A 26,829-nucleotide genomic window follows, 5' to 3' on the forward strand; every position below is an offset into this window, starting at 1 on the left:
GGAAAAGCAATGATGTATTTTATTACAGAAATTCAAAAATTTATTATTTAATAACTATATTTTAAAATCCAAGCTAGTTTTAATATTCATCTGTCCTGTCCTGTTTATTTATCATCGAATAGAAGACAACTTGTTAGAAATAAAAATCTCTTGTAGCTCATCACAGCTCATCAACAGTTTTCAAAAATGTTCCTATTTCATCCTTTATATCCTTAGTATGGTGGTAAGAATATAGAGGCCCTTAGGTAGATAACGCTCACAATATTCATCTAATTCATCTTTGAGCAATTTGCATACTTCTGATTTTGTCACTTAGAAGATTTATCCGTACTAACACAGAAGATATCACATCCTTCCATTTTCCTATATCATTATTGCTATTATCATCTGAAATATATTGTTCAGATTTACTGCTGATATTATTTATCTCTATATTTTCCTCACTCAGATCGCTATTATTCTCGCATCCAAAGGTTTCATTGTCTTCTTTTTCTTCATCAGATAATTCTTGAAGAATGCGAGCAAAATCAGCTGGTTGCACATATTTTATTGCCATGAAAAACCGATGTAAAATTTATAGAATTCATACAAATTAAAATAATGCACATCAGTTAGTAACACAAAATTATAAAATATTTGAGAAAAAAATACTTTTCGAGTTTTTACACACGACCACGCGCTTGTGCGCTTGTCGTAACTTTTACGAAGAAGCTGCTACGTAGCGCAAAAGCCCAGTAAAAAAACAAAAAATGTCATACGACTACCTGTTGGTACATTCCATGGTGTGGGGAAGGGTTGAAAGGAGGAATAAAAACGACATTAAGACGTCTCAGCTGCGATATGCGAGAAGTGTACATTAAAAACCGAATTTTTCGTAAACTTTGTGCATAGCGCGCTTGATGGAAGGCTAACTAGGACCGTTTTTGGGGATCGAGCGCATCTATATAATTTTAACTACTATATAATTTGATTATTTATATAAGGCCTTTTACCGCCTTTTGAACAAAAATTGCTTTTAACTTTTAGTGTATTTAACTAAAACCTTAAAAAGGTAGAAAAATCACTACCTCTGAATGTAGGAATCTAATATAACTCAAGATCATATCCTGTTGATTTAAATTTCTGTTTGATTTTGAAATCCTGTCTCATTACATTTTAAAATCACGGGCCTGCCAGACTTGATTCATTAAATCTTTTGATTTAAAAACCGTCATTATTAGCAACTGAATGATAGCTTAGAAAAATCGAATTATCTTTGAAAAACCGTTAAAAATGGGCCAAATAACGTTAGAAATTCCTGAAAAACCTTCGTTTGAAAGGTGGTTTTTCGGTCTATCCGGTCGTGCATATACCAGAATTTTGTGAACATTAATCTAATCTTTATACAAGGGTTTATGATATAAATTCTCAGCACAAAATAAATTTTAGAAAAATACCTCTATCGAATTTTGAAAAATTCCTAGCTAATATTATATTACCATTGTAAATACGTATATAGAATCTCGTTCTTTTTGGGAGCCTAAATTAACGAGCTCTAAAGGTCTGTATGAGGAATTACTCCAGGTCTTTAGTACAACAAAGAAAGAAGTCAAAGAAGTCAGAAGAAACAAAGTCAGAAGAAGGATGTAAAGAACCCTTTATTCAATCGATATAATCACACAGATGGCTCCAGTTAGGCTTACATAAAGCCAACACTTCTGGCTTAACTCACACATGTAACATTGATCTTAAAATGGAATGTAATAAATTTAGCCTAACGCTTCATAGGATAATAACTTAATGCTCAGGAAGGCTGTGACTCGTAGAGGTCGGCGGAAGCAAGCCTAAGCAATCAACGCCACAGAATCAAATCTCTAGTAACTCAAAATAGCAACGTGGCTTTAAAGCAGGCATAGCACGCTCTAAAACCACCTTCAAAAACCTTCCCTTAAATAGCACTTCTTTCTACCTCATTTGAATACACGCGCGCTAGCTTATTAACATTCTGATAGGAAAGCATGGGTGAAAACGAGACTGAAAAGAAAGTTGCTTTAACTAAAAATTAACTGGTAATAAAATTTAAAAAATAAAAGAAAACCTGAAAGGTCTCAGATTTTAAATTACGTCCAAAGAGGCTTTTTTTTTTTTTTTTAATTTTTTGTGTGTTACCTTTAGTTATTAAATATCAAATTCTTCGCACTTAAAGCATAAAATTCAGTTCAAGAGCAATATCGCAAAATAATTTTAAATTGAGCATATCTTTAGAATTTCCAATACATAGTCTCTCGCGCTGGAGATAAAAATGTTTTTTCTGTACAACGTTGCCATGGCTCGCTTTGAAATCCTTGAGTTTGTTAATCAAAAGTGCGTTAAAGTTTTACAAAATATGAAATCGATCATAAAACAAATTCCAAATTTCAGATGCCCATATTCGCAGTAGGTTTACGTCATTTAAAATTGGATGGCTCTGTTTTATCACAGAGCGAGAAACATGCATACATTTATGCAGATTCTTCATTATTTAATTTTTTCAAATACAATACATGGCGATATTATTAGCTGGCAACAGTTTGAAAAGTGAAACGGACACTCAGAGTGATTTCGACGCAAAATTGCAAAACTAAAACAATAGTCCCTCAGGACTGTAAAGAACGCTCCTGAACTCTACTAGAAAGACCTATGATGCTCTTGACTAGAGAGAACGTCGTTAGCAAACTCCTCACATTACGAGTACTATAATTCATTTTAACACCTTATTTTAAAAAACTGTGAATGGCAACGACTTAACTGATACGCATACGTAAAGAGAAGAGACTTCTGTTCAGACGCCTGTCAGAGAGGAGAGGAGTTTTGGGGAAGCTCCGCCAGCGAGCTGAGGTGTGGAGACTTTGTTCTTCGAGTGATGACGAGTACCATCTTCGTTAACGTCTCTGATCGTGTCACCAGCTCGGATATCTACTAAAGTTTTTTTAAATGTATTAATGTTGTATCTGTGATATGTTGTGTGATTAAAAAGTGATGCATCACCAATACCAGTGTTGATTCCGTTCCCACTGAAGCATCCACGACGTCACAGACAAAAGAAAATAAAAAATTGGAGGTTCCAACCGAGATTTGTGTGACAAGAGACCAGGTATGTGTTCTCCACAATATTCATTTCCAGGCCTGAAGTGTATAATGTAGTTATTTATTACTTATTCGGGAAATCAATTCCCAAAGCAGAAGTAGCACATCAGTGCATACGAGTTTTAAACACTCACTGTGTTTGGTTTATAGTATATCTAACAAGATATTTTCCTTTTGTGGTATATTCGGGAAAACATTTTCCCATTAACACGTAGCACATCAGTGCATTTTATAGCACGTCAGTGCATAAGAGTTTTTAAAACAATCAAAGTGTTGCATTTATATATCTAACGAGATATTTTTCTTTTGTATGATAATGGGAAAAATCCATTCCCGTAAATAAACAGCACTTCAGTGTATTTATGTTTAACGTTTCGCTATAAATTGGTGTGATAGAATCTGAACTGTTTATTTTGTGTATATGTGAAAGCACATCAGTGCAATATTGAAATTTTCATTTCTAAGTCATTAGAAAAAAATTTATGTTAAATTCTTGTGAAAGAAATAAGTTGTTGAATATTTAAACACTTGTTACTTTGGTTTTCTCATGAAAGCACACCAGTGCTGTATTTTAATATGATGTGTTTTTTCTGATAAGTAGAATGTTAAATTTTTATCATTTCATTGTATAAAAATTAAAACTTTGAGCAGTAAAGAAATGTTCTAATAGTGTTCTGATTTAAACCTGCGCCTATCGAATTTACGTAGTAATTGCGTTGGCCATGTGGATTGCCAACGGAAGTAGCTGTTATGAAAACGATAGTTAATTAAAGGTGTTTATATTTATTGGCGCCACTCTGGGTTTTTTTTTCTGTCTGCCTGTACTAAATGAAAAGAATTTGTTATTAAATTTTTATACGAATTCAGTAAGGTTGTTTATTCGTTTTATGTTTGAATGGAAATAAATCCACAGTGATTAATGCTTTTATTAACCTTTTATTTTATTTGCGTAATTTTGTAAGAAAGAAGAAAGTGTTTTTAATATCTCTGATATATTTTTATGTGTATTACTTGTGAATAACTATTTGAGTTATTTGTTTTGAACATTTACTTTTGTGAAAATGGCATTTCTGGGGAAAGCTAAGAAAATGGATCTATTCCTTGTCGCTTCAGAACTTGGGGAAATAGCTTTAGAAGATATGAAAGTAATAGATTTAAAACATTTAATAACGAATAGTAAAAATTATGAGGAAGAATTTGTTAAAAATTTGTTAGAAAGTGTTATGACTGATAGAATAGAAAAGGAAAACTTAGAGAAGCAAACAAGAGCGAAAGAATTACAGTTAGAACAGGAAGCTAAGGAGAGGGAATTTCAGATACTACAACAAAATAAAGAAATTGAAAAGCAACAGTTAGAACTAGAATGCCTTAAAGCAAAACAGAACACTGAATCTGCTAAACCTGCAGGTGAAACCGTATTTAATCAGAATTTTCAGAAACTTATGCCCAAGTTTAATTTAAAAACTGATGATATCAGTTTATTCTTAGAACTTTTTGAGAGGCAAGCTAAAGTTCTAAAATTGCCCACGGATCAATGGGTGTCATATCTCATTGGTGTCCTTCCGGTTGAGGTAAATAATATAATTGCTAGGGAACCTGAAGAACAAGCTAGAGATTACCAACATATTAAAGAATTACTACTTAAAAGATTTAAATTAAGTGCGGAGAAGTTTCGGCAACTTCTTGTTAAGACTCAGAAAAATCCGGATTCTACGTGGTACGATTTTTATCACGAAATTAAGACATTTTTAGATGGGTGGCTTAAGGGATTAAAAATCGAAACATTTGAACAACTCAAGGATTTAATGTTGGTAGATCAGATTAAAAGGCGCACGCCTAATGAGTTTAAGGAACATTTTATAGATGAATGGGCTACGATCACTTCACCAAAACTGTTGGTGGGTAAAATAGAGGAATTTGAAGATGCGAAAAAGACGATGGTTGGGAAAACGAAATTGGGTGAAATGAAAACGAAAATATCTGGTAGACAAATGGGTGTTTTTCAGTCCACTGGTAACGTTTTCAAAAATAGAAAAAACCCTCAAGGTACACAATTTAAAAAAGATGATGATGCACGCAATGTTGGAAAAAAGTCAGACTCGAATTTTGATAGGAGAAAAAGACTCCAGTGCTATGAATGTGGATCTTTTGACCATTTACGTCCTCAGTGCCCTAATTTTAAAACCCAAAAGGCAGATTTGTATCGGATAAGCGGGAGATCAGAGAAGAATCTGTTAGATCCCTATACGTTAAATGGAAGAGTAAATGGTTTTGAAGTACCTATTCTAAGAGATACAGGAGCAACGGTAGATATTTGTCAGAAATATGTAGACAGAGATAGAATGAAGGGGGAACATGTGTGGGTTCGACATTTGTTGGATGATCATATGACTTGTTTACCTGTTGCTGAAGTAGATATTGAATGCGATTTGGGTACAGTAACCACCAAAGCAGCTGTTATAGGAGACCACTTAGACCAAGGGCGATATATATTAGGCAACCAGAGAGCGGCTCTTCTCAGAGGAACTGAGAAAAATTATTCGTCGTATGTCGGTAATGTTAATGCGGTCGTTACTCGATCTCAAGCACGACAATTTAAGGAAGCGGAAAATTTATGTGAGACGAATCAAAATTCTGAGCAGAATGAGTTAGAATTGGAAGAGGAGGACGATGCTCATGAGAGGTCAGAAAACAGTGAGATATTGCCTCCTGTCGACCTTTGTGTCCCCACAAGTCCTGCAATTCAAATTGACTCAAGTACTTTCATTGATGAACAACAAAAAAGTAAAGAACTTGCCCCTTTATTAGAACTAGTAAAAAGCGGAAGTAAAACAAGTTATGGGATTAAAAATGGGGTTTTAGTAAAAAAGAAGGTAAATAAGTTAGGAGGAGAAGAACATTTAATTGTTGTTACAGAAAACCTCAGAGAGCAAATTAAAGAAATTTGTCATGAAGGAACTTCAGGTCACTTAGGAGTTCTGAAAACAAAAGACCGGTTACTAAGGCATTTTTTCTGGCCAAATTGTTATAAAGACATTGAGGAATTCGTTAAAACATGCGACTCCTGTCAACGTGTAGGAAAAGCAAGTGACAAGAAGAAAGCACCGTTGGTAATAGTACCTGTGATATCGGAAGTCTTTAGTATGGTTAATGTAGATGCTTGCGGGCCTATGTCTACATCTACTGAAGGTAATAAATATCTTATTACAGTTATGTGCTTAGCATCTAAATATCCTGACGCCGTCCCGGTACCGGATATAACGTCGAAATCTGTTGTAAGTGCACTCTTGCAGGTATTTAGTCGGATGGGTTTTCCAAGGGAGGTTCAAACTGATCAAGGAAAATCTTTCATCAGTCGCTTAACGGTTGAATTTTTGAAGAGGTTTGGTATAAAAAATTCCAGAAGTTCGGTTTACCACCCCCAGAGCAATCCTGTAGAACGGTTCCATAGGTCAATAGAAAGGGTCTTAAAGGTATTATGTATTGAAGCTGCCCCAAAATGGGAAGTACAATTACCTGCCGCTCTCTTTGCCCTGCGGACAGTAACGCATGATAGTACAGGATTTAGTCCAGCTGAGTTAGTGTACGGGACCAACCTCAGAACACCTGTCGCATTATTGTATGAGAAATGGTTAGATCCTCAGGAAAAAGAAGATACCGTAATAGAATATGTTTTCGAATTAATCAATAGGTTAAAGAAAGGTAGAGAATTAGCTAAAGAGAAAATGGAAGAGGTCAGAGACAAAAGGAAGAAATGGTATGACAAAAATGCCGTGAAAAGGGAATTCCAGCAAGGAGATTCTGTATTAGTATTAGCAGTGAATCAACCACATAAACTCGCTCCTCAATGGAAAGGGCCGGGAAAAATAGAGAAAAGATTATCAGAAACAAACTATGTGGTTAGTTTTGAAGGAAATCAGGAAGGGAATAAAGTGTATCACATCAATATGTTAAAACCTTATCATAAGAGACCTGAATTTTTGAATATGGTACTCCTTCACAACGAGGAGATAGTTGAACCCTCGGAATTAGAGGAGGATTTTCCTTATATGTTAACCGACCCCAATGTGTTTGATTTTAATGAAATAATAGCAAAAGATAATCTTAAAGAAAGACTTAGTGATGCACAAATCCTGCAGTTGGGAAAGTTGTTGGTAAAGTTTTCTGCTATATTTTCGAATATTCCAGGGAAAACAAATTTAGTCGAACATGATATCGAACTAATCAGTGACAAACGCGTACAGCACAAGCCTTATAGAATGACAAATCGACAGAACGAAATTCTTAAAGTCGAGATTGAAAAAATGTTAAAATACAAGATTATTGAACCAGGACCCTCTGAGTATACTTCACCCATGATCCTTGTTGAAGCACCAGGTAGGGATCCTAGGCCGTGTATTGATTACAGAAAGTTAAACGAAATAACGCGTACTGAGTTCTATCCGATCCCCAATATAGAGCAACGTGTTGAAACTGTTGCAGCAGCCAAATTTATCACCTTGATAGACATAACTAAAGGTTATTGGCAAATTCTGCTGACCCCTAGAGCGAAGAAAATTGCTGCATCTACTACAAATTTTGGCGTATATAGGCCTTTGCGCATGCCATTTGGGCTTAAAAATGCTCCTCATTATTTTAGTAAAACGATGAGCGAAATATTGTGCGGATGTGAGAAATATGCTACCCCTTATTTAGATGATATTGCTATTTTTTCTGAAACGTGGGAGGAACATTTACAACATTTACATGAAATTTTAGAAAGAATAAGAAAAGCCAATATAACTATTAAACCCTCTAAGTGCAAGTTTGCACAAGAAGAAGTGCAATATCTCGGTCACATAGTAGGTCGAGGAAAACGTTCTCTAGCAGAACTAAAAATAGCAGCGGTTCAAAATTTTCCTGTTCCCACAACTAAAACTGAGATTAGAACTTTCTTAGGGTTAGCTGGATACTACAGACAATATATACCCATGTTTTCTGCTATAGCCGCACCTTTGACAGATTTGTTAAAAGGGAATAACAAAAAGGGTAAAATTGTTTGGAATGATGAATGTAATGAATCATTCAAATCGTTAAAAGAAAAGCTATCTAGTAGGCCTGTGCTACATGCACCCGATTTTTCTAAACCATTTATACTACAGACAGACGCATCAAATAAAGGATATGGTGTTGTTTTAGCCCAGAAAGATGATAAAGGAAAAGAACATCCCATATTGTACCTCAGTAAAACATTTACTGATAGTGAGCGGAAGTATTCCACCACTGAAAAAGAGTGTGCCGCAATTCTGTATGGAATAAAAAAACTGAAAGGGTATATAGATGGGCAGACTAAATTTTCAATTCAAACTGACCATAATCCCCTAGTATGGCTAAAAAATAATGCAGGTAGAAATGGTCGATTATTACGCTGGGCCTTAGCCTTGCAATCTTATAATTTTACGATACATCATAAAAAGGGAAGTGACAACTTAAATGTAGACTGCTTAAGTAGAAACTCTGTACATGCCAGTTAAATAGATTAGTTATCATTTCCTTTAAGTTGTCTTGTTATTTGATTATGTATATTGTATTTTTTTTTAAATTCATACTATATAGTAAATTGTAGCTTTATTCTTAAAGACCAAAAATTTTTGTTTTGGTTTTTCATATATTGTATGTGTATTTTTATTGTGTTCTTTTTATGATGGCCTGGTTATGAGAGTGGAGAACCTTTTTAACAGTGTGGTTTAAAATTAACTGGTAAAATGTTGAACAATCTGTATTGAAACCAGAAACTGTGAACTGTGAAGGTTTACTTCTCCTGTGTCCGGAGAAACAAAAACTGGAGGCGGAAGGTGTTTGTTTGTAGCGAACACCTGCCTGAACTTCTATTTTATCCTGCAAAGTTTTGTTTCCTCTGTGTCCGAGGAAAACAAAATCTGGAGGCGGAAGGAGTTAGTCTGTAAAGAACGCTCCTGAACTCTACTAGAAAGACCTATGATGCTCTTGACTAGAGAGAACGTCGTTAGCAAACTCCTCACATTACGAGTACTATAATTCATTTTAACACCTTATTTTAAAAAACTGTGAATGGCAACGACTTAACTGATACGCATGCGTAAAGAGAAGAGACTTCTGTTCAGACGCCTGTCAGAGAGGAGAGGAGTTTTGGGGAAGCTCCGCCAGCGAGCTGAGGTGTGGAGACTTTGTTCTTCGAGTGATGACGAGTACCATCTTCGTTAACGTCTCTGATCGTGTCACCAGCTCGGATATCTACTAAAGTTTTTTAAATGTATTAATGTTGTATCTGTGATATGTTGTGTGATTAAAAAGTGATGCATCACCAATACCAGTGTTGATTCCGTTCCCACTGAAGCATCCACGACGTCACAGGACAAAACCTCTTAGGACTAAAAAGAACAAAATCTGAAAGGTTTCATATTTTAAATTACGATTTTAAATTTTCAGATTTTAAATTATTTTTAATTTTTAGATTAAAATAAATTTTATATACGCCTTTATTAATTAAATATCATGTTCTTCGCACTTAAACCATAAAATTCAGTTCAACAGCAATATCGGAAAATAATTTTAAAATGAGCATATCTTTAGAACTTTCGATACAGATTCTTCGCGTGCTGGAGATAAAAAATGTTTCTTTTTCCCGCACAGTGTTGCCATTGATCGCTTTGTGAAATCGTTCAAATTGTTCAAAAATCGTTCAAAAATTCGTTGAAGTGTTACAAAATATGAAATCGGTAATAAAACAAATTTCAGTCATATTAGGGCTTCCACGTGCCTATATTCTATGGAAGATGACGTTATTCAAAATTCGATGGCTCTAGGTATCGTTGTTTTATCACAATGCGAGAAACATACATACATTCATGCCGATTTTCATTATTTAATTTCTTTAAATGTAATACAGGGCGATAATATTGGGTAGCAACAATTTGAAATGTGAAACCACCCTTATCGTGAATCGGCACAAAATACCAAAACGAAAACAAAAGTCTTTCCGGTAAAATTGGACTAATAAATCTTTGTGAAGATAATACATGTGAAGATTTATTAGTCTCCCTTTGGACTAATAAATCTTCACATGTATGTGTGACAAATTTTCAAGAAAATCGGATAGGTAGAACGGTTAAAATGTTTATTTGGAGTTTTCGTCGAGTGTCGATTTCGAATTGAAAAAAGAAACATCAAATAAAGTATTGCAAGAAGCGTATGGTTTTCTTGTGTTCTAGTTCACGGTATTATAATAATCGCAATTAACATCATAATTATATTTCGTTTTCTCATTCATTTTCTTCCATACTTAATATTTTAAATATTTTTTTCTCATGTCAAAAGTGCTGATTAATATTTCTATCGCTAATTCTTAATCTATGGCATTTACAGTGTTTGCTATTGTATTTATGTACTTGAAAAAGGCATGAAACCACATCGAATAACACACATATTATCTACCTAAAATCTTATTTTTTAACCTATGTAGAACGTTATTTTTATTGCGAAACCTCATCAGTGATGATTTGACCTTGCTTTTAAAAAACTCCACAATCCTTCAATTTAATGATTTAATTCGACATGATGATTAATTTGTTTCCAAGTATCGAAAAAACGTGAATTCTATAACCTTGTAAAACGTGTGTCAGCAGTAGTTTTTAATTATATAGTAAATTACAGCTCGAGAAGACCTTTTTCATTGCGTTTTTCTTATAAAGGAGTTAATAGAGTAGCAAAACCTTATGAAACATACATTAGCCGTTTTTAATTATATTGCAAGCTTGAGAAAATATTTTCATTACTTATTTCTTATAAAAAGGTTAGAAAAGAATAGGCTTGTGGAAAACCGTTTTAATCAAAACTTATTCTGAGAATTAAAACACAGGCGAAATATGTTTCCTTCATTCTTGTTCGGAGAATGCTTTCAATGCAGTCATGCTTCGAACTTGAATATTTTACCAGAAGACAAAGAATATGATCCTTCATTTTTCTTAAACAAAATTTTTATAATCCTGAATTTACAATTTTTTTCAAAGAATCATAAAGAAAGTAATTCTTGCAGTCTTGTTAATTCTTGCAGTCTTTTGACTCCAACTTAGCATTTTATCCTCCTCCCGAGGGCCAAGCTTTCCTTTTCTTTATTTTACATCTTAATTTACTCCATTTCTTGATCATGGATGTAGAAGAAGATCAGTGACGATTTCTTGATCAGTGATGAAGACACATGAATACTATGTTGAAGTTCGATCCCACACGAACGGGCTGGTGTCCCACACGAACGGGCTGGTGTCATGGTTGATTTTCGTCTTTTTTTCCCGTGTGTAACGTGATTGCGAAACAGTTTTCCCTTGGAAAATTCTTGCACGAGGGCATCCTCCTTAGCATAATAATCTTCTTGTGTTTTTCCATATTCCCATAATCGAACTTGACTTCACACTTGATAATTTCGAAACATAAATAGTTTGAACTTTGTCGAGTGCAATGTATTGCTTTTAAATCGCTGAACCTGTTAATCAAAATTTCATTATGTTTGCGCAAAATGTAAAATAAATAAAATCAAACTTAGAACTCAAAATTCGAGCTAAGTGCACATGCTCGGGTGAAGGACTGTTGAGTTCAAAATTTGGTGCCTCTAGATGGTGCCGAATATTTTCCACAATGCGAGAACAACTAAGTAAACGTTCTTCCGATCACCCATCCATCCTTCCGTCTTTTCGATCGTTAACGGTCCAGACGGGATAGTGTTTAGTGACGCTGACTGCTGCATCGAAAGGCTTGAGCTTGAATCTCGGAGAGTACATTTATATCTATAAGCGTATAGTGTCTGTGCGGCAAGGAAACACTTAAAATACACGGCGAGCCGAAATCCTTCTAAGAGGTTGGTGGTAGCGAAGAAGAGATGGGCCTTATGATGTTCGTAATAGTATCTGCTTTTCTTCAGTGTTCTGTACATTTCTAACAAAAAAGTTGAAAGTTTTCATAAGAAACAAGTACATTTCAAATAAGGCATTATTAAAAATTTTCAAACACATTTATCAACCTTAAAAAATAATAAAAAATTGTTTTATCTTTCGTGTTTCTATTCATGGTTATTTAAAATTAGGCAGAATGTATCTTTGCATTGGTATTGGTTTTTATGGGAAAACGTTCATTTATTGTGTCAGTCCATAAATTTCTGCGCATTTTTTGGTAAATTTTTAAATAATATAAAAAACACAATTTAACTTTTTAATCAATTATATATTTTCCTCCCTTATCTGCAATGTCTCGCCATCTTACAGGCAGCTTTTTAATGCCATTGCTGCAGAAAGACTGGTTTTGATGCAAAAAAACTTGAAAGTTCATTGTGTACATCCTGTTTAGAATTTAATTTTTTTCATAGTAAAAACTTTTGTAAGGCACGAAATAAGGGAAAATCACTTAAAGCAATATCTGGGTAGTAAGCAGGATGTGGCAAAAGCTCCCAATTCACTCATTTTTTGCAGCGCTGTTCGAGCCGTATGTGGCCTAGCGTTATCACGATGAAACAACACTTTCTTTATATTCACCCATCGTGGGCGTTTGTTGATCCATTCTGAGTTTAGACGGCAAAGTTGTTCACTATAAACTTCTGAATGAATCGTTGGATTTGGTTCTAACAGTTCAAAACATCCTGAATGGGGTTCATCATCCATGTTGCTTTTTCCAACTTAAAAATTTTTAAACCATTTCTGGGCAGTCCTTATACTAAAATTAATAGTGTGTTCACCATGTACACTATTAATTTTTATTGCTGCAAACCTGGCAGATTCACCACACGAAAATAAAAAATATAGCACAGCACGTTTATACATCTTCTATAGGTACATGCGTTCGATATTTACGAAAGTTGGAGATGAACTGAGTAATATGTTAGTCAAACGATGACAAGTTTCAACAGGTTCAAAATTGTATTGTTTTAGTAAATGCGTCATAGTGAATTCCACGCATACTCTTAATGCGCACGAATTTATGGACTGACCCGATACAAAAAAAAAAGACTATTTAGAGGATTTTTTTTTCCATGGGGCGAAAATACACATGGATAGACATGTTTCTCTTTCTAAATTCGTGTTTTCTTTAACGTCTTTCTTCGAGGAAGACGATTTGGCAGAAAATTACCCCTCCTTAAAGTAAAGAAACTTCTGTCACTCTTTTGAAATACCTAAAGATTTTATGTAAAATCAATGTTAATAAAATTTTAGTTTTGCTAAATGTTGTAAAAGAAAATCTCGAAAAGTAATCTGTACACACATTTAAATGTTTTCCGCTTATTTAAAGCACAGATGTGTTTCCGTCCTACTTTTTTCTTTTTCATTTCTTTTTTCTTCAGAGATTTTCTAAAAAATAGTTCATTTCTTCCAATTTCTCGGAGATAGGCGAAGGAACGAAATCAATGTGGTGCTAAAAACCGCGATAGGAAAGGTTCACAAAGGTTGCCATTAATCTTCCCAAACGGTGACCATTTGTATCGCCAAGATAGGAAGCGAACATAATAAGAGATTTCACTTTTTCGTTGTTCCAATTTTTTTCACTCTGTCCCCTTTATATTAGAAATTCAAGCGAAAAAAAATAGCGTGAATATTTTTGACTCACGACTGGGTGAAGAGCTGAAATAAGATACCCTACATTTTTGGCTTTTCTTTCTCTCTTTAGAATCTATTTTGGACTGAATCGTTCACGCTTAAGTAAACAGCTTTAATCTTCAGCTTTCTCTCTCTCTCTCCTTCTTCCCTCCCCCTTATCGATATGGTTCGGTAGTTTTATTACTTGAATTATTCACTGAGGTGGTAAGACACATGATGAAGCGTTATGTACTTTGCAAATAATCTCAAAGGTTTCTTACTTAGAGCGCAAAATTCGCTCTGATTATTATGTGTTATGTTATGCTTCTCTTGCAATATGTTATGCTTCTCTTTCAACTTTTCCCAGCAAAGTATTTATTGCACATCATTTAATTTAGTTAACTAAGTTACAAGGATAGCATAAAGCAGCAATTTTATACTCTCTTTTCTCTCATTCTTGTCGTACAATTGATAATATGCGATGCAAAGAGAAATAAAGCATCAGTGCCAAGAGAAAAATAAAAATAAATCCATATCAGTTGAATGGCTAAAATAAAGTAAAATGATCCATCCCACCCATACTTCTGCAGTAGATATGCATCTTTGGAATTTGGCAGCTGCAGCGGGATGGCAGCGTTCATCCGTTATTTCACCGTCTCACCGCAGAAGCCGTTGCCCAGTATGCATCATGGAGGATAGGCTGGTAACAGTACGCGCCAGAATTTTTTTGTTTAATGGATTATTACAAAATACACAAGAACTATCTACCTAGGTATAACTGCTTTCGTGTAGGACTTTTGCAAGGGAAAATGGTTCGTATTTACACTGCAAACAGGGAAAACTCCATGAATTCAGACGGAGTATAAAAGTGCTCTGCAAACTGAAAGACAATACAGACAGTTTAGCCCAGGTCTATAGCCTTTTATATTAGGAGGGTATATTTCAGAAATACGAGAGTTCAGCGGGCATAGTTGTCATTCACTAGAAATTTAAACCGATAAAATGTCTCTCCTCATTGCATTTTTCAGTAATCGCTTCAGTTGAAATTTATAATAAGCAGACACTTTTCTTTATAGTAAATGAAACAAAACTTTTTCTCCCACTTAACGTTAAAATGATGTGTTTTTTGCTTCTTATTCTTGGCGGCTACAATAATAATAAAAACAACCAAAAAAAAATAAAATAGAAGTCTGAAATGTTTCAGATTTTAAATTACATTCAAAAGGGCTTTTTTTTTTAAATTTTGTCTCTTACCCTTATTTATTAAATATCACGTTTTTCGCACTGAAACCATAAAATTCAGTTCAATAGCAGTATCGCAAAATAGTTTTAAATTGAGCCTATATTTACACAGATACAGAGCCTCACGTGTTGGAGATAAAAATGTTTTTTTTTTTTTTTCCTGTACAGCGTTGCCATGGCTCGCTTTGAAATCCTTGAGTTTGTTAACCAAAAATTCGTTAACGTTTTACAAAATATGAAATCGATAATAAAACAAATTCCAAATTTAAAATTTGGGCTTCCACATGCCCATATTCGCAGTAGGATGACGTCATTCAAAATTCGATGGCTCTATGTACCGTTGTTTTATCACAATGCGAGAAACATACATACATTTATGCAGATTTTTCATTATTTAATTTCTTCAAATATAATTCAGAACTCTAACATTGGGTAGCAGCAGTTTGAGAAGAGAAACGGACATTTATAGTGAACCAACGCAAAATCGTAAAACGAAAACAATAGTCCTTCAGGGACAAGGACTAATAATTAGGAGGATTAGGGACAAGGACCCTTAATAATTAGGGACAAGGACTAATAATTAAGGACTAATAATAAGGACTTTTGGACTAATAATGCTGATACTAATAAATATATAATTATATTAAAATCGAGTTAAGATATGTGTTTTCTAAAAGCCGTAATGTTCTAACAATTTCTTTTGATATTGCGAAAACGTTTATGAAAGAAGTTGCTTTAGAATGTTGCTCATAAATGTTTCTAGAGAAGCAAAAAAGCTGTAAATTGTTGTTGCTGCGCAACTGTAATAAATTGTTAACATCCAATAATCAGTTGAAATGAAATCATTTTCTTAGTATCAACCACTGATAAAGCAGTGTTATTTGTATCTTTTAGTTATCTTTTCATTTGAAGCGAAGAATGTGTACTCTGCTTACAACTCGAAATACAAATTCATAAAATGGCTTATTTACAAAGAGGTTATGGATGTAAGGTGTAGCACGCCTTTGTTAGACAGAATGTATGATAATAATGGAAATGTAATAGTTTACTAGATGCGGAATCAGATATTTCTAGCAGTCGAAAATGTTTTCGTTTAATCATGTGTTGTTGTCTAGATATCGCTAAGATTAATTTTGTTTTACTATTCAATTCGTACAGTTGTTAAAATTCGTACAATTGTACGGTTTGTGCAATTCCTAAAATGCAGTTAAAATAAGATTTTTAATAAAAATTATTCATTCTAGTTATACGAGAGTTTATTTTCTAATGATGAGTGCTTAGTTTCTGATGTCGCGCAACTGCACCACAGGTCCGGGGTTCGATCCTAGGACTGGGCAAGGTTGACTTAGGCTTTCATCCCTTATGTGGGTCGATAAAATGAGTACCAAGTTCAGTTGGGGACTAAACACGGGGGGTCCAGCGACAAGCTGAGCACTTGCCCATGGCATATGCTGATGCACTCCAGGGCCCAAAGGGCCAAGAAAGCAGAAAAAGGGCACTGCTGACCGTGGCCCACTAGGGTTGTTGCGCCACTGAGTTTCGTTGTTTTTAGTTTCTAATGAGTGTTTAATAAAAATTTAGAATTAGATATTTGGACGGTGGTGGAAAATTGTTTCGCAGATTTTTTGGAGCCCGCGAGCGCCGCGTTGTCGACCCCTGGTCACTAGACCAAGGTATAGGACAGTACAAGTGTCCATCCTACGTCCAGTGATAACGTCATGACGGCTTACCTGTATCAACCATCATATCGAGCCGAAAAGTGTACTATTTGGAATATTGACTTTTTGGTTCCAGGCTTAGTTCTTGGCAGCAGAATACGTTGAATGCTGGTTTTTTGTATTTCCCTCAAGCGAAACTGAACCATGAACATACTGCTCTTGAAATGCCTCTATATAGACTTATATGTTATGAAAGCAAACCTTTTGTATTTTACCATAATAATTCATTAAACTACTAAGGATGTATTTAAGATTTAGCTTTACTAAACTGAACGATATTGAGAAAAGCATATGCGGCATATATAAAGTGACCACACGTCACGATTTTTGCGGGACAGTCCCGCTCTTTGGAGGACTGTCCCGCGTCCCGCCGATTTTTAAAAATGTCCCGCATTTTAGAAAACATCTGCATTTCTTATTTTAAAATGTACTGTAAAAATATATTACCTATTATTTATTAATTATTATAATCAATATAAAAAATAAAAAACACAAAATCAAAATAAAATACATGCAGAGCAAACTAAATTAGGCGATGTAACGAGTTAGATTTACTCGATGGTGTTCGATCATTGTCGTTACGTCTCGTACAGGAATATGTATTGTCAATGGAGGAACAGCTAGCAATAGCTGAAGGGCTATTTGCTTTCCACACCATAAACTGCAATCAAAGTTTCAGAGCAATTTATTGTACGTTACAAATGGTCAAAACATTGTACGACAAAAAATTTGCATGTGCAAGGACAAAAACCGAAGTAATTATTTGTAATGTTTTTTCACCATATTCGTTTTCACAATTGCAGAAATTACACAGATAGATAAATACACATTTATATCCATATATTATGATGCTTCCAACCACAAAGATTTAAAATTATTTCCCAGAATTGCCAGACTTTTGATCCAAGAACAGGAATTAAAATTAGAATATTAGATTTTGTTTCATAGCCGGGGGGAAACTTCATAAATAATTTTCGATTCAATAAGTATTATTTTAAGAAAGAATAATATGAACAAAATTATTGCCTATTGTGAGGATAACACTAACGCAAATTTTGTTGGAAAAGCTAGAAGAGGCATCAATAACGTTTTTACGAAACTTAACGAACGTTTGAACTAAAAAATTATTCGAGTAGGTTGTGCAGCGCACATTCTGCACAATACTATTCAAACAGCATCTGACTTACTTCAAGTGGATGTTGAAAATATTATTCCAAAAATTTCTTCGTATTTTTATATATATACTGTGCGTGTCGAAAGTTTGAAGGATTTATTTATTTATTTTTTTTTTTTTTTTTGTGAAAGCGCAGAAATCGAATATAGATGAATTATTGGTTACAGCAAAACACGAAATATACGAACCATTAAAATCATACTTTTTATCACAAGCTAAATGTCCAAGAATATTGCAGCTCTTTTTTGAAAATGACACATCACAAATTTGGCTTCAGTTCATCCACTACCAAGCTACATTATTTCACAATGCTGTGAAAATTATTGAAGGGGACAAAATTTCAGTTACGGAAGTGTCAAATGAAATCAATAATTTAAAAACAAAATTGCAAGAAAGAACTGATAACGATTACGTTCCTTTAGTTACTTGAAAGGACATCACTAAGTTGGAAGAGCAAGGTGCCATTAAACGACCTGATTTTCTGAAAGAAGTCAGAAATTTTTATAATAACTGCTTGGAATATCTTGAAGAACGGACAGTTCAATTCGAGGATATTAAAAACTTTTATTGAGTGACATTAAAAAAGGAGATTTTACAGGAATATATGGAAAAATCTTTTTTTAATATATTAGTAACCATTTTCCGAAAAATAATATTTGCGAAAATGATACTTTTGATGAGTTGTCATTGGTAAAAAAAAATCTTTTTTTAATATATTAGTAACCATTTTCCGAAAAATAATATTTGCGAAAATGATACTTTTGATGAGTTGTCATTGGTAAAAAGATGCGTTATTAGTGATGAAAAAAATTAAATGTTGGTTGTCTGCAAATACGGAAGCAAACAAAAAAATGGGCGGAGTTATTCCTTGTTTTTAAAACAGAATAATATTCCTTATGAAAATATTTTGAAAATTATAGAACACGCGCTGTTCCTTGCAGGAACAAAACTGCGGCAACAGAACGGGGTTTTTCTAGTATCAATAAATATGGACAATTGAAAAAACGAAGTTGAACATTAAACTTTAAAATTTGTATTAAGCCTAAAATTATAATTTGACCAACTCATGTGAGAAATTTCACGACGTTTTATTAAATGATCCGAATCTATTGCAAAGTATTCACTCGGATAAAAAATATCACCGTGAAAGAAAGTCATATTTTTTAAATAAAATATTGAATTAATTAAAAAACGTAATATTCTAATTATTGCTTTTTACAATTATTTTTATAGTTACCAATAATTACGGTGACTATATTTTTTCGGAGAAAATAAAGGACACTTGTAACGTGACATGAGGGGGGGGGGGTTATGGTAATTTAAATTCGTGCTCAATAATTTTGTGTTAGGGGTGGGGGTTTGTGCGTTCGTGTGACGTCACAAATGTTAATTTGGGGTCTTCCAAGGTGTGACAAATTGTGACATGGGGATTGGGGATGGGCAGGGTCAAAATTATCCCAAATATTGCGATCATTTATGGACGCCTCTTGATTAAAAAAAACTCCAAAAACTTAGTAATTCAAAAGGTTTATTAAAACAATAGAAGCAGACATTAATATGTTCAACGAGTTTTAAATAATGTAATATGTAAATATAGGATATTAAATAATTTATTGCTCATACTTTCCAGATGTATGGATTTTTCGCAAAAGTGCCGGTTCACGCTTCAAAAAGTCGTGAAATTCAAGGCAATTCATTTCAAAGTTAAATTTTACAGCTATGCTGGCTTGTAATGTACTAAAAATTTCTCAAAATAAAGGACAATATGCTTATTTCAGGAAATAAATAAAGTTAGAGGACATAGCCTTCAAATAAAGGACTGTCCCCTGAAATAAAGGACGTCTGGTCACCGTACCAATAATTAATAATGAATATATTTTTGTATATTTACAGACAAGTATATAATAAAATATTTTTTTTAATTATTGGTCTGCTTTCGTAACTAAATTATAACTCTCATTTCATTCTATTTGTCCCACTTTGTCTCAATGAAAATGTTATCATATAGTATACGACACTTAGTGTATACTTTAGGAATATAATATATGACACATAGGTCATCGCAGTTGTGTGTAATGCTTGTTGATCGGACGAGAGACAACAATTTTGTAATATAATGCAAATGTTATAGTACTATATTCGGAATAAGAAAATCTGATTTCTAATCAAAAGAGGAAACAGACATTTAAATTATTATAGCCATTTAATATTAAATTGGAAATACAAAAAGAATCAAGTAGCAGACAGGCCACATGAAAGAATGTACGCAGAAAGAGAGAAGTATTCAAAATTTTTTGCATAGCATGGAGGAAATTTTTTTTTGGTTTGTTTGTTTACAAATGCAGTTTTATTATGAGATCTATTATTTTTCAGTGCTGTTAATTTTTATACCGCATAAAATGTCCTGATTTAAAAGATTTTTTCGAAGGCAATACGTGACGTAGTTTTCATAAACTACATAGCAATGCGTCATTGCTGAGTTAATTCACTTACACTTGTTTCAAAACTCTATTTGTATACCAATAATATCTCTTCCACGAATATTTGTGTCTCATTGTAACAATTCTATTGATATTCTAAAGACACATTCGAGAAGTAATATCAATTCTATGTGCCTTCTAAAATGACTCTCCAACTGTTTGCCAAAACCAAAGGATTTGGGTAGTTATTTTTTACTGTCTTTCACAGCCTTCGTGCGAAAGCAATAACCATTCCACTGGAGCACGTTGCATTAATGGCCCATTCGTCCTTGAAGCCGGAACGAGAGCTGCTATAATAAATATGCGAAAATCGGTGCTTTTGTCATATTCTATTATCGCTTTTCCGAAAGTGTACTTTACCTCTGCAGTTTTTCTCGCTAAAATGTTATTTCTGCTATTCGCAGTTTTGTTTGGAATTCTTTGTATGCTTAAAATAATTGATTTTTCTCATTACATCGATGTAACAGATCAGAATTAACTATTAGTTACGAAATTATTAGAGCAAGGATGACAGTTGCAATTGCTTTTCGAGTGGGTATTCGTGAGAAACAGACCATGCGATTCCCTTGGTGGCCAAAGGATTATACAGATGAATTGGCAACAATATAGGTAGCTGTTTAATTAATCTTTCGTATTTTCCTCTAAATAATTTTAGCCGAAAAGACCTATTATATTTCAGCATAGTTTAGTTTCTCGTATGTTTGCATGGAAAATATGCATTCGTATGTCCATGAAATATTTTAAAAGTGAATAATGAATAAACTGCAACACTGTTTTTCTTACATGTTTCACAAATGCTATATATCTATTTTTGCCCGATGCAGCAGCTACTTATCTATTATGCATCTCTGGAGGATTTACTTGGACAAACTAGCTAATGCCACAACTGACTTAAAAGAGTGATGATTGTCTTTTTCAATCACGCAGTTGTTCGCCTGATTATCACTGGGATCATGATCAGGCCGTTTGCGAAAATAGTTCATTTAAAATTTAACACACAGAAAAATACGATTTATAAAAGTATTAAAATAAAATCTGATTTTAAAAATCTGACCTATTTTAATATGGCATTATTTTTTTTTGATGATGTTGTACACTGTCCATTGTATCAATAATTAATCACATTCTCATTGCCTGATTACTAGCTAATACTTCTGGCTACTTCTTTTTGAACGTATTTTGAACTTGCCACTAAGAACTTAATAGGAAAAGGGTTACATGTGTAAATCTTGGCTATAAATACAGTAAATACAGTATATTAGTATATTTTGCCTTGTCAGAAAAAAAAATAACATTTTATCTGTGGATTTTATCTGTGTCATTGGAGAAATAAAATATGATAAAAGAAAAATGAAATTCATTTGTTAGCTTAACTATACATGTTTTAAACCTGCAGTTAAAAAACAATTCTGAAAGGTTTCAGATTTTAAATTACGCACAAAAGGGCGTTCTGTGTTACCTTTATTTATTAAATATCGTGTTCTTCGCATATAAAATTTAGTTCAAGAGCAATATCGCAAAATAATTTTAAAATAAGCATATCTTTAGTATTTCCGATACACAGTCTCGCGCTCTGGAGATAAAAAAGTTTTTTTTTCCCTGTACAACGTTGCCATTGCTCGCTGTGAAATTCTTGAGTTTGTTAATCAAAAATTCGTTATAGTTTTACAAAATATGAAATAGATAATAAAACAAATTCCAAATTTTTAATTTGGGCCTCCAGATGCCCATATTCGCAGGAAGATTACGTTATTCAAAATGGATGGCTCTAGGTACCGTTGTTTTATCACAATGTGAGAAACATACATACATTTATGCAGATTTTTCATTATTTAATTTCTTTAAATATAATACAGGATGATAATATTTGGTGGCAATAATCTGAAAAGTGAAGCAACGCTTGTAGTGAATCAGCCCAAAATGCCAAAATGAAATTTGTCTTTCTGGGCAAATTGCCTCTTTGGACTAAAAAACATGTGCAATTTTATCAGGACAGCTATATATTTTACTGAATTCAATACGTAAGATAAGAAATTTTCTTCTTCGATAAACACTTTTGTAATATAAAAATTTTTTTAAATGTCATGTATTAAAAAAAGAAGAAAAATGATAAATTAAAAATTTATTCATATGCATCCTTATGTCTCAGTTCGAAATTTTCAATAGTTTGATTTTTAAAATCAGATTCTATTTTTCTTGTAAGAGATCATTTTAGTATTTGATTTTATTCCATGCTTTCAATATGCTGTAACCTTTGGTGGTAAAATCTATTTTAATATGGCATTAATTCATTTTTTATGATCTTGTACACTGCTCATTGTATCAAAAATTAATCACATTCTCATTGCCCGATTACTAGCTAATACTTCTGGCTACTTCTCTTTGAACTTATTTTATCTCACTCTTTGGAAATATGAAACTTTTTATTGCAAATGCTGTTGTGCTTTAATTGTTCAGATAAAAACAACACAAAAGCTTTAGAACATTCTTTACTTAAGAATTAACACAGTAAAACAAGGAGAATTCCGATATCAATTTTTTTATTTCCACTATATATCTAATTTTACTTTAGACCATATTGTTATGAAAAGTAAAATATGTGTCAACATTATTATCAGACTGACGGAAATTCTTTATCTTGCATATATCAAGAATTGCGGTTACAAAAGTATTTCGAAAAAAATCACAAATGCTCCCCGTTTTATCCGAAACTTTGTTATCTGTAAGGACTCGCATACTGATTGCCCCGATGATGTTATTTTTTGCACCATACGGTGGTTTCTTCAAACGTGTCATGAAGTCCAAATACCAAGAAATAAGTTTAACGGTGAATTATGATCCTGTTATGGAATTCTAAATTTAAGATTTTTGTTGTCTCCGGGATTTTTTTTTTTTTTTTTTTTTTTGATCACAATACTTGGTAGTGTTTTAATATACGAACTTATCGTATGATATGTCATTCCTGAATAAATAAGTGTCTCTTTTCTTTGGCGTCATATTTAATACTTCATATCTGTTTTTCATACGCTTAGAGCCTAAGGGACAATTTTATGGTAACAAGACGAACCTAAAGAACAACTTTATATTTGGTCTAATAACATTATATCTGAAATAAGAAGGAGTATATAGCAGATGTAATACATATTTTCATAGAATGAACTCATGATGCACTTCAGAAAGATTTACTGAGAGTGTATGTCTATTTTTAAAATAGGAATGAAGAAATGATCAAATTAAAAAGAGATTTCAGAATCATTACAAATGAAAGTTAGAACTTTATCTTTGTAAACAGTGTACATGACCGCAAAAATTTTTAGATGGCATTATTTTCGCAAGCGTCGATCGTAAATATACACTTCCAGTTGTAAAAATGCTTTAAATGACGCGAATATTCATGTTTCTGCCTTTTTTTAATTTAAAAAATCAATCGCAAAAGCTGTGAAATCTTACTTGTATACGGTCTTGCGGTTCTTTTAAGTAAATGTTTGTACTGAGTATAAAAAATAAACACAATACTTTTAACTATAAAATACAACAAAAATTGACCAAGATATTTACATACACTGGCCAATAAATTTGAAACCCAAGATCAATATTTTAGATGTTAACCGAACCAATTTTTTACATTTCTGGCACGATGTATAGTTGCATTTAATGTGTCCCAAGGCAATATTAATATACTTTCTGTGTGGTGAAAGTATTCAATAGGAGGTAGTAATCATTTAGAGCAATCAGTTTCTGGCATGGATCTTTGAACTTTCTTCCGTATTCTGTAAATTCTGACTTGCAATTTTGGGGCGATGGTATACTGACTAAACGACATAAATTCTTGGTAAAAATTCCATTAAGCGAATCATTATCAATTTTAATATCGAGCCATCTTTTTCTCTAGCTTGTGCATTTGACGACTGCACTTCTATCCACAGGCTTCGGCTACTTTTGTCTTTGAAATACGTTTTCTAACTTTAAACTGCTTTTCGTTTAGCGTAGACATCCGCCTTTCACGTCCCTGAATTTCGCTTTTGATGTATCTCCAAGTAGCCGTTTTAGAATTTGTATTAATAGAAAATTGTCGTTTTCGATAGTGGTTGTAAACTGCACAGTTTCATTTAAATGTTTCAATCGTTACAGCAAGAATGAACATTTGGACATTGTAAAATATCGTACGAGACTGCAGGCTGATCGATTGTTTCTGACTGGCTGTGTGGTGTGCCACTACAAAAGATGTTCGCAATTAACGGATTTTCTTTTCACTTAGATAGAATTGATAACTGAGAATATATTTGCAAATCTATATTTTTTGTTATCAAAAAGGACGAAGATGTTATCAGCAGAGAGAACACGGAACCGAATAACTACCAATCGGAAACGTGATAATTGTATAATGATATTATAATTATTAGGTATTTCTCCCACTTTCTTAGCATGCCTTCGTGGTGTATGTAGTGGTCAGCGCGCTAGATGCGTATCCGAGAGGTCCGTGATTCGAGTCCCGGAGAGGACATTGCTCATTTTTCATCTCTCCTGATTCAAAATATTATAATGCCTCTACAGTGACGCCCGAACTAAAAAAAAAAATGGTGGATGATGATTCTCCACCATGAGGATTTGGAAACTGGGTCCCCTAATTCCCAGTCGCCCTTTAAAAGAGGGAGTATATAAGGTATTTCTCCCGCCTTCTTAGCATGCCTTCGTGGTGTGGTGGTCAGCACGCTCGAAGCGTATTCGAGAGGTCCGTGGTTCGAGTACAGGGGAAGGAGTTGCTCATTTTTCATCTCCCCTACTTTCAAAAAATACCTAATGTCTCTACATAGTAAGATACTCTTCAGATGTGCTATGAAGGAAGAAACCATACGTAATAAGGAGAAATTTTGCAGTTGCAATGAATATTCTTCATAGATATAAGTACTCTATGTATACTATATAAAAACTCTCTTTGAATATGAAAATTTAAGTATGTTCAGTTTCATAACCGTGGAAGCAGATTTTAACATCTGGCACAAATTTCATAATTTCGCTCCCTAATGTATTTTCATTACCACCCCATTAATACTTAATTTATTATGTGCCCACGCTCTCATTTTTAACCTGAGACCCCTCAATCGATTCAACTGTAAGAACTGTAAGAATTTCCTAAACATTCTGTAGCATGTGTTTCCTGTATATACTGCCAACTCCTTATATAAACAACTATATTGTTAATACTTTTTAAAGACTCGTAAATTAATATTGTTTATTCAGTACTTATGTATTTTTGTCATAAATATAAATCATGATAGATTTATTGTAATCTGTATTGATAACTTCATAATGATTTATGCACAATTATTGCACGTAAATTTTTCAGTAAGAAATGTGTCAAGTGCATGACTTATTTTCCTCCTAAATAAAATATATTCTATGAGTTTTTAGAGAAATACATTTTTTAATTTGTTTCGTTCTTTCGTAGTTATTTGGGCATGGTGGGCATGGTGGGCATATCTGTGACACCCCCCGACATGGCCAGCGAACAAGTGTCTTTATGCTCGAATGTGCCAGGTTTAGTGTTACAACAACAGAAAGTGTGCCAGGCGCATCCGGCTATAATCCGAGCTGTCAGCAGTGGCGCCAAACGTGGTATCGAGGAGTGCCAGAACCAGTTCAAACACGACAGGTGGAACTGTACAATCGAAGGTGGCGACAGCGTCTTCGATCACACTTTACAGAGAGGTAGGTTTTTTTTTTTTTTTTCTTTTTTTTAGTTATGAATGGTTACGAACTGTGTCATCCAAAACATGGAAGTGGTTAAGTGGAGAGTTTTTATTTTACAGTTATTGCAATTATAATAAATAATTATTGTTATGACTCTGTTATTAATTCATGCTTTGAATTAAGTTATCCATGTGATTAAACCATCCTTATGTCAGGGGCAAAAAGAAGGTGAGGATTTACTTCGTGCAACGCATTCAAAACGAAATCATTTTTATGCGTGGCCATTGCGATACAATTTGTAACTATGGTCTCTTTATAAGAACAAAGTAGCTTTAGATGTCATGCTACTCCATTAATCTGCTGTTATCTTTATGGAAACAAGTGAGCGAAATATCCTTTTTTTTTTTTTTTTCGGAGAAGAATTGTGGACATATTTAATGGATTTTTTTTTCCTTTCCGGAAAGAGATTAGTTTATTTCGTCAGTATTGTGAAATTTAAAGAGTGTGGCAACAATCACTTTAAAAGCTAGAGCGCTAATTAATTTATCAGCGTGGAAGAAAAGTAGAAAACTTCACGATGTCAACTGAATTAGAGATTCTGTTTTTAACTAAACAATTTGTTGAAAGTAAGTTGAATGGTATTTGTTCGATGGGCAATTGTCTCAGTAACTATAGTCAAATGCTTGATGTAGTAGCTTTGTTCAATGAATATTTAATAAAATTGCGTCGTTTGGTTTCTGATACCTTCTTAACCCTTAAGCAGCACAGTGTGTCCGGTCTGAACACACCTTAAAAATTTTCTTCTGTACGCACAGAAAAATTGAATGAAAAAGGATTTCTAGGTT

At 33.5% G+C, this 26,829-nt stretch overlaps 1 protein-coding gene across 2 annotated transcripts in view; it reads left to right on the forward strand.

Moving 5' to 3' along the window:
- LOC118184757 (protein Wnt-16-like) overlaps window positions 1-26,829 on the forward strand; it is a 370,222-nt gene that overhangs the window by 150,720 nt on the left and 192,673 nt on the right. For both annotated transcript variants that reach the window (XM_085823076.1, XM_085823077.1), the window contains one exon: window positions 25,743-26,002. In XM_085823076.1, coding sequence (XP_085679202.1) covers window positions 25,743-26,002 — 260 coding nt within the window. The remainder of the gene's footprint in view (window positions 1-25,742; window positions 26,003-26,829) is intronic.

This window comes from Stegodyphus dumicola, chromosome 1 (assembly GCF_044657685.1).
Source record: "Stegodyphus dumicola isolate Sdum_Otavi_A_Nest chromosome 1, ASM4465768v1".
Classification (NCBI taxonomy): Eukaryota; Metazoa; Arthropoda; class Arachnida; order Araneae; family Eresidae; genus Stegodyphus; species Stegodyphus dumicola.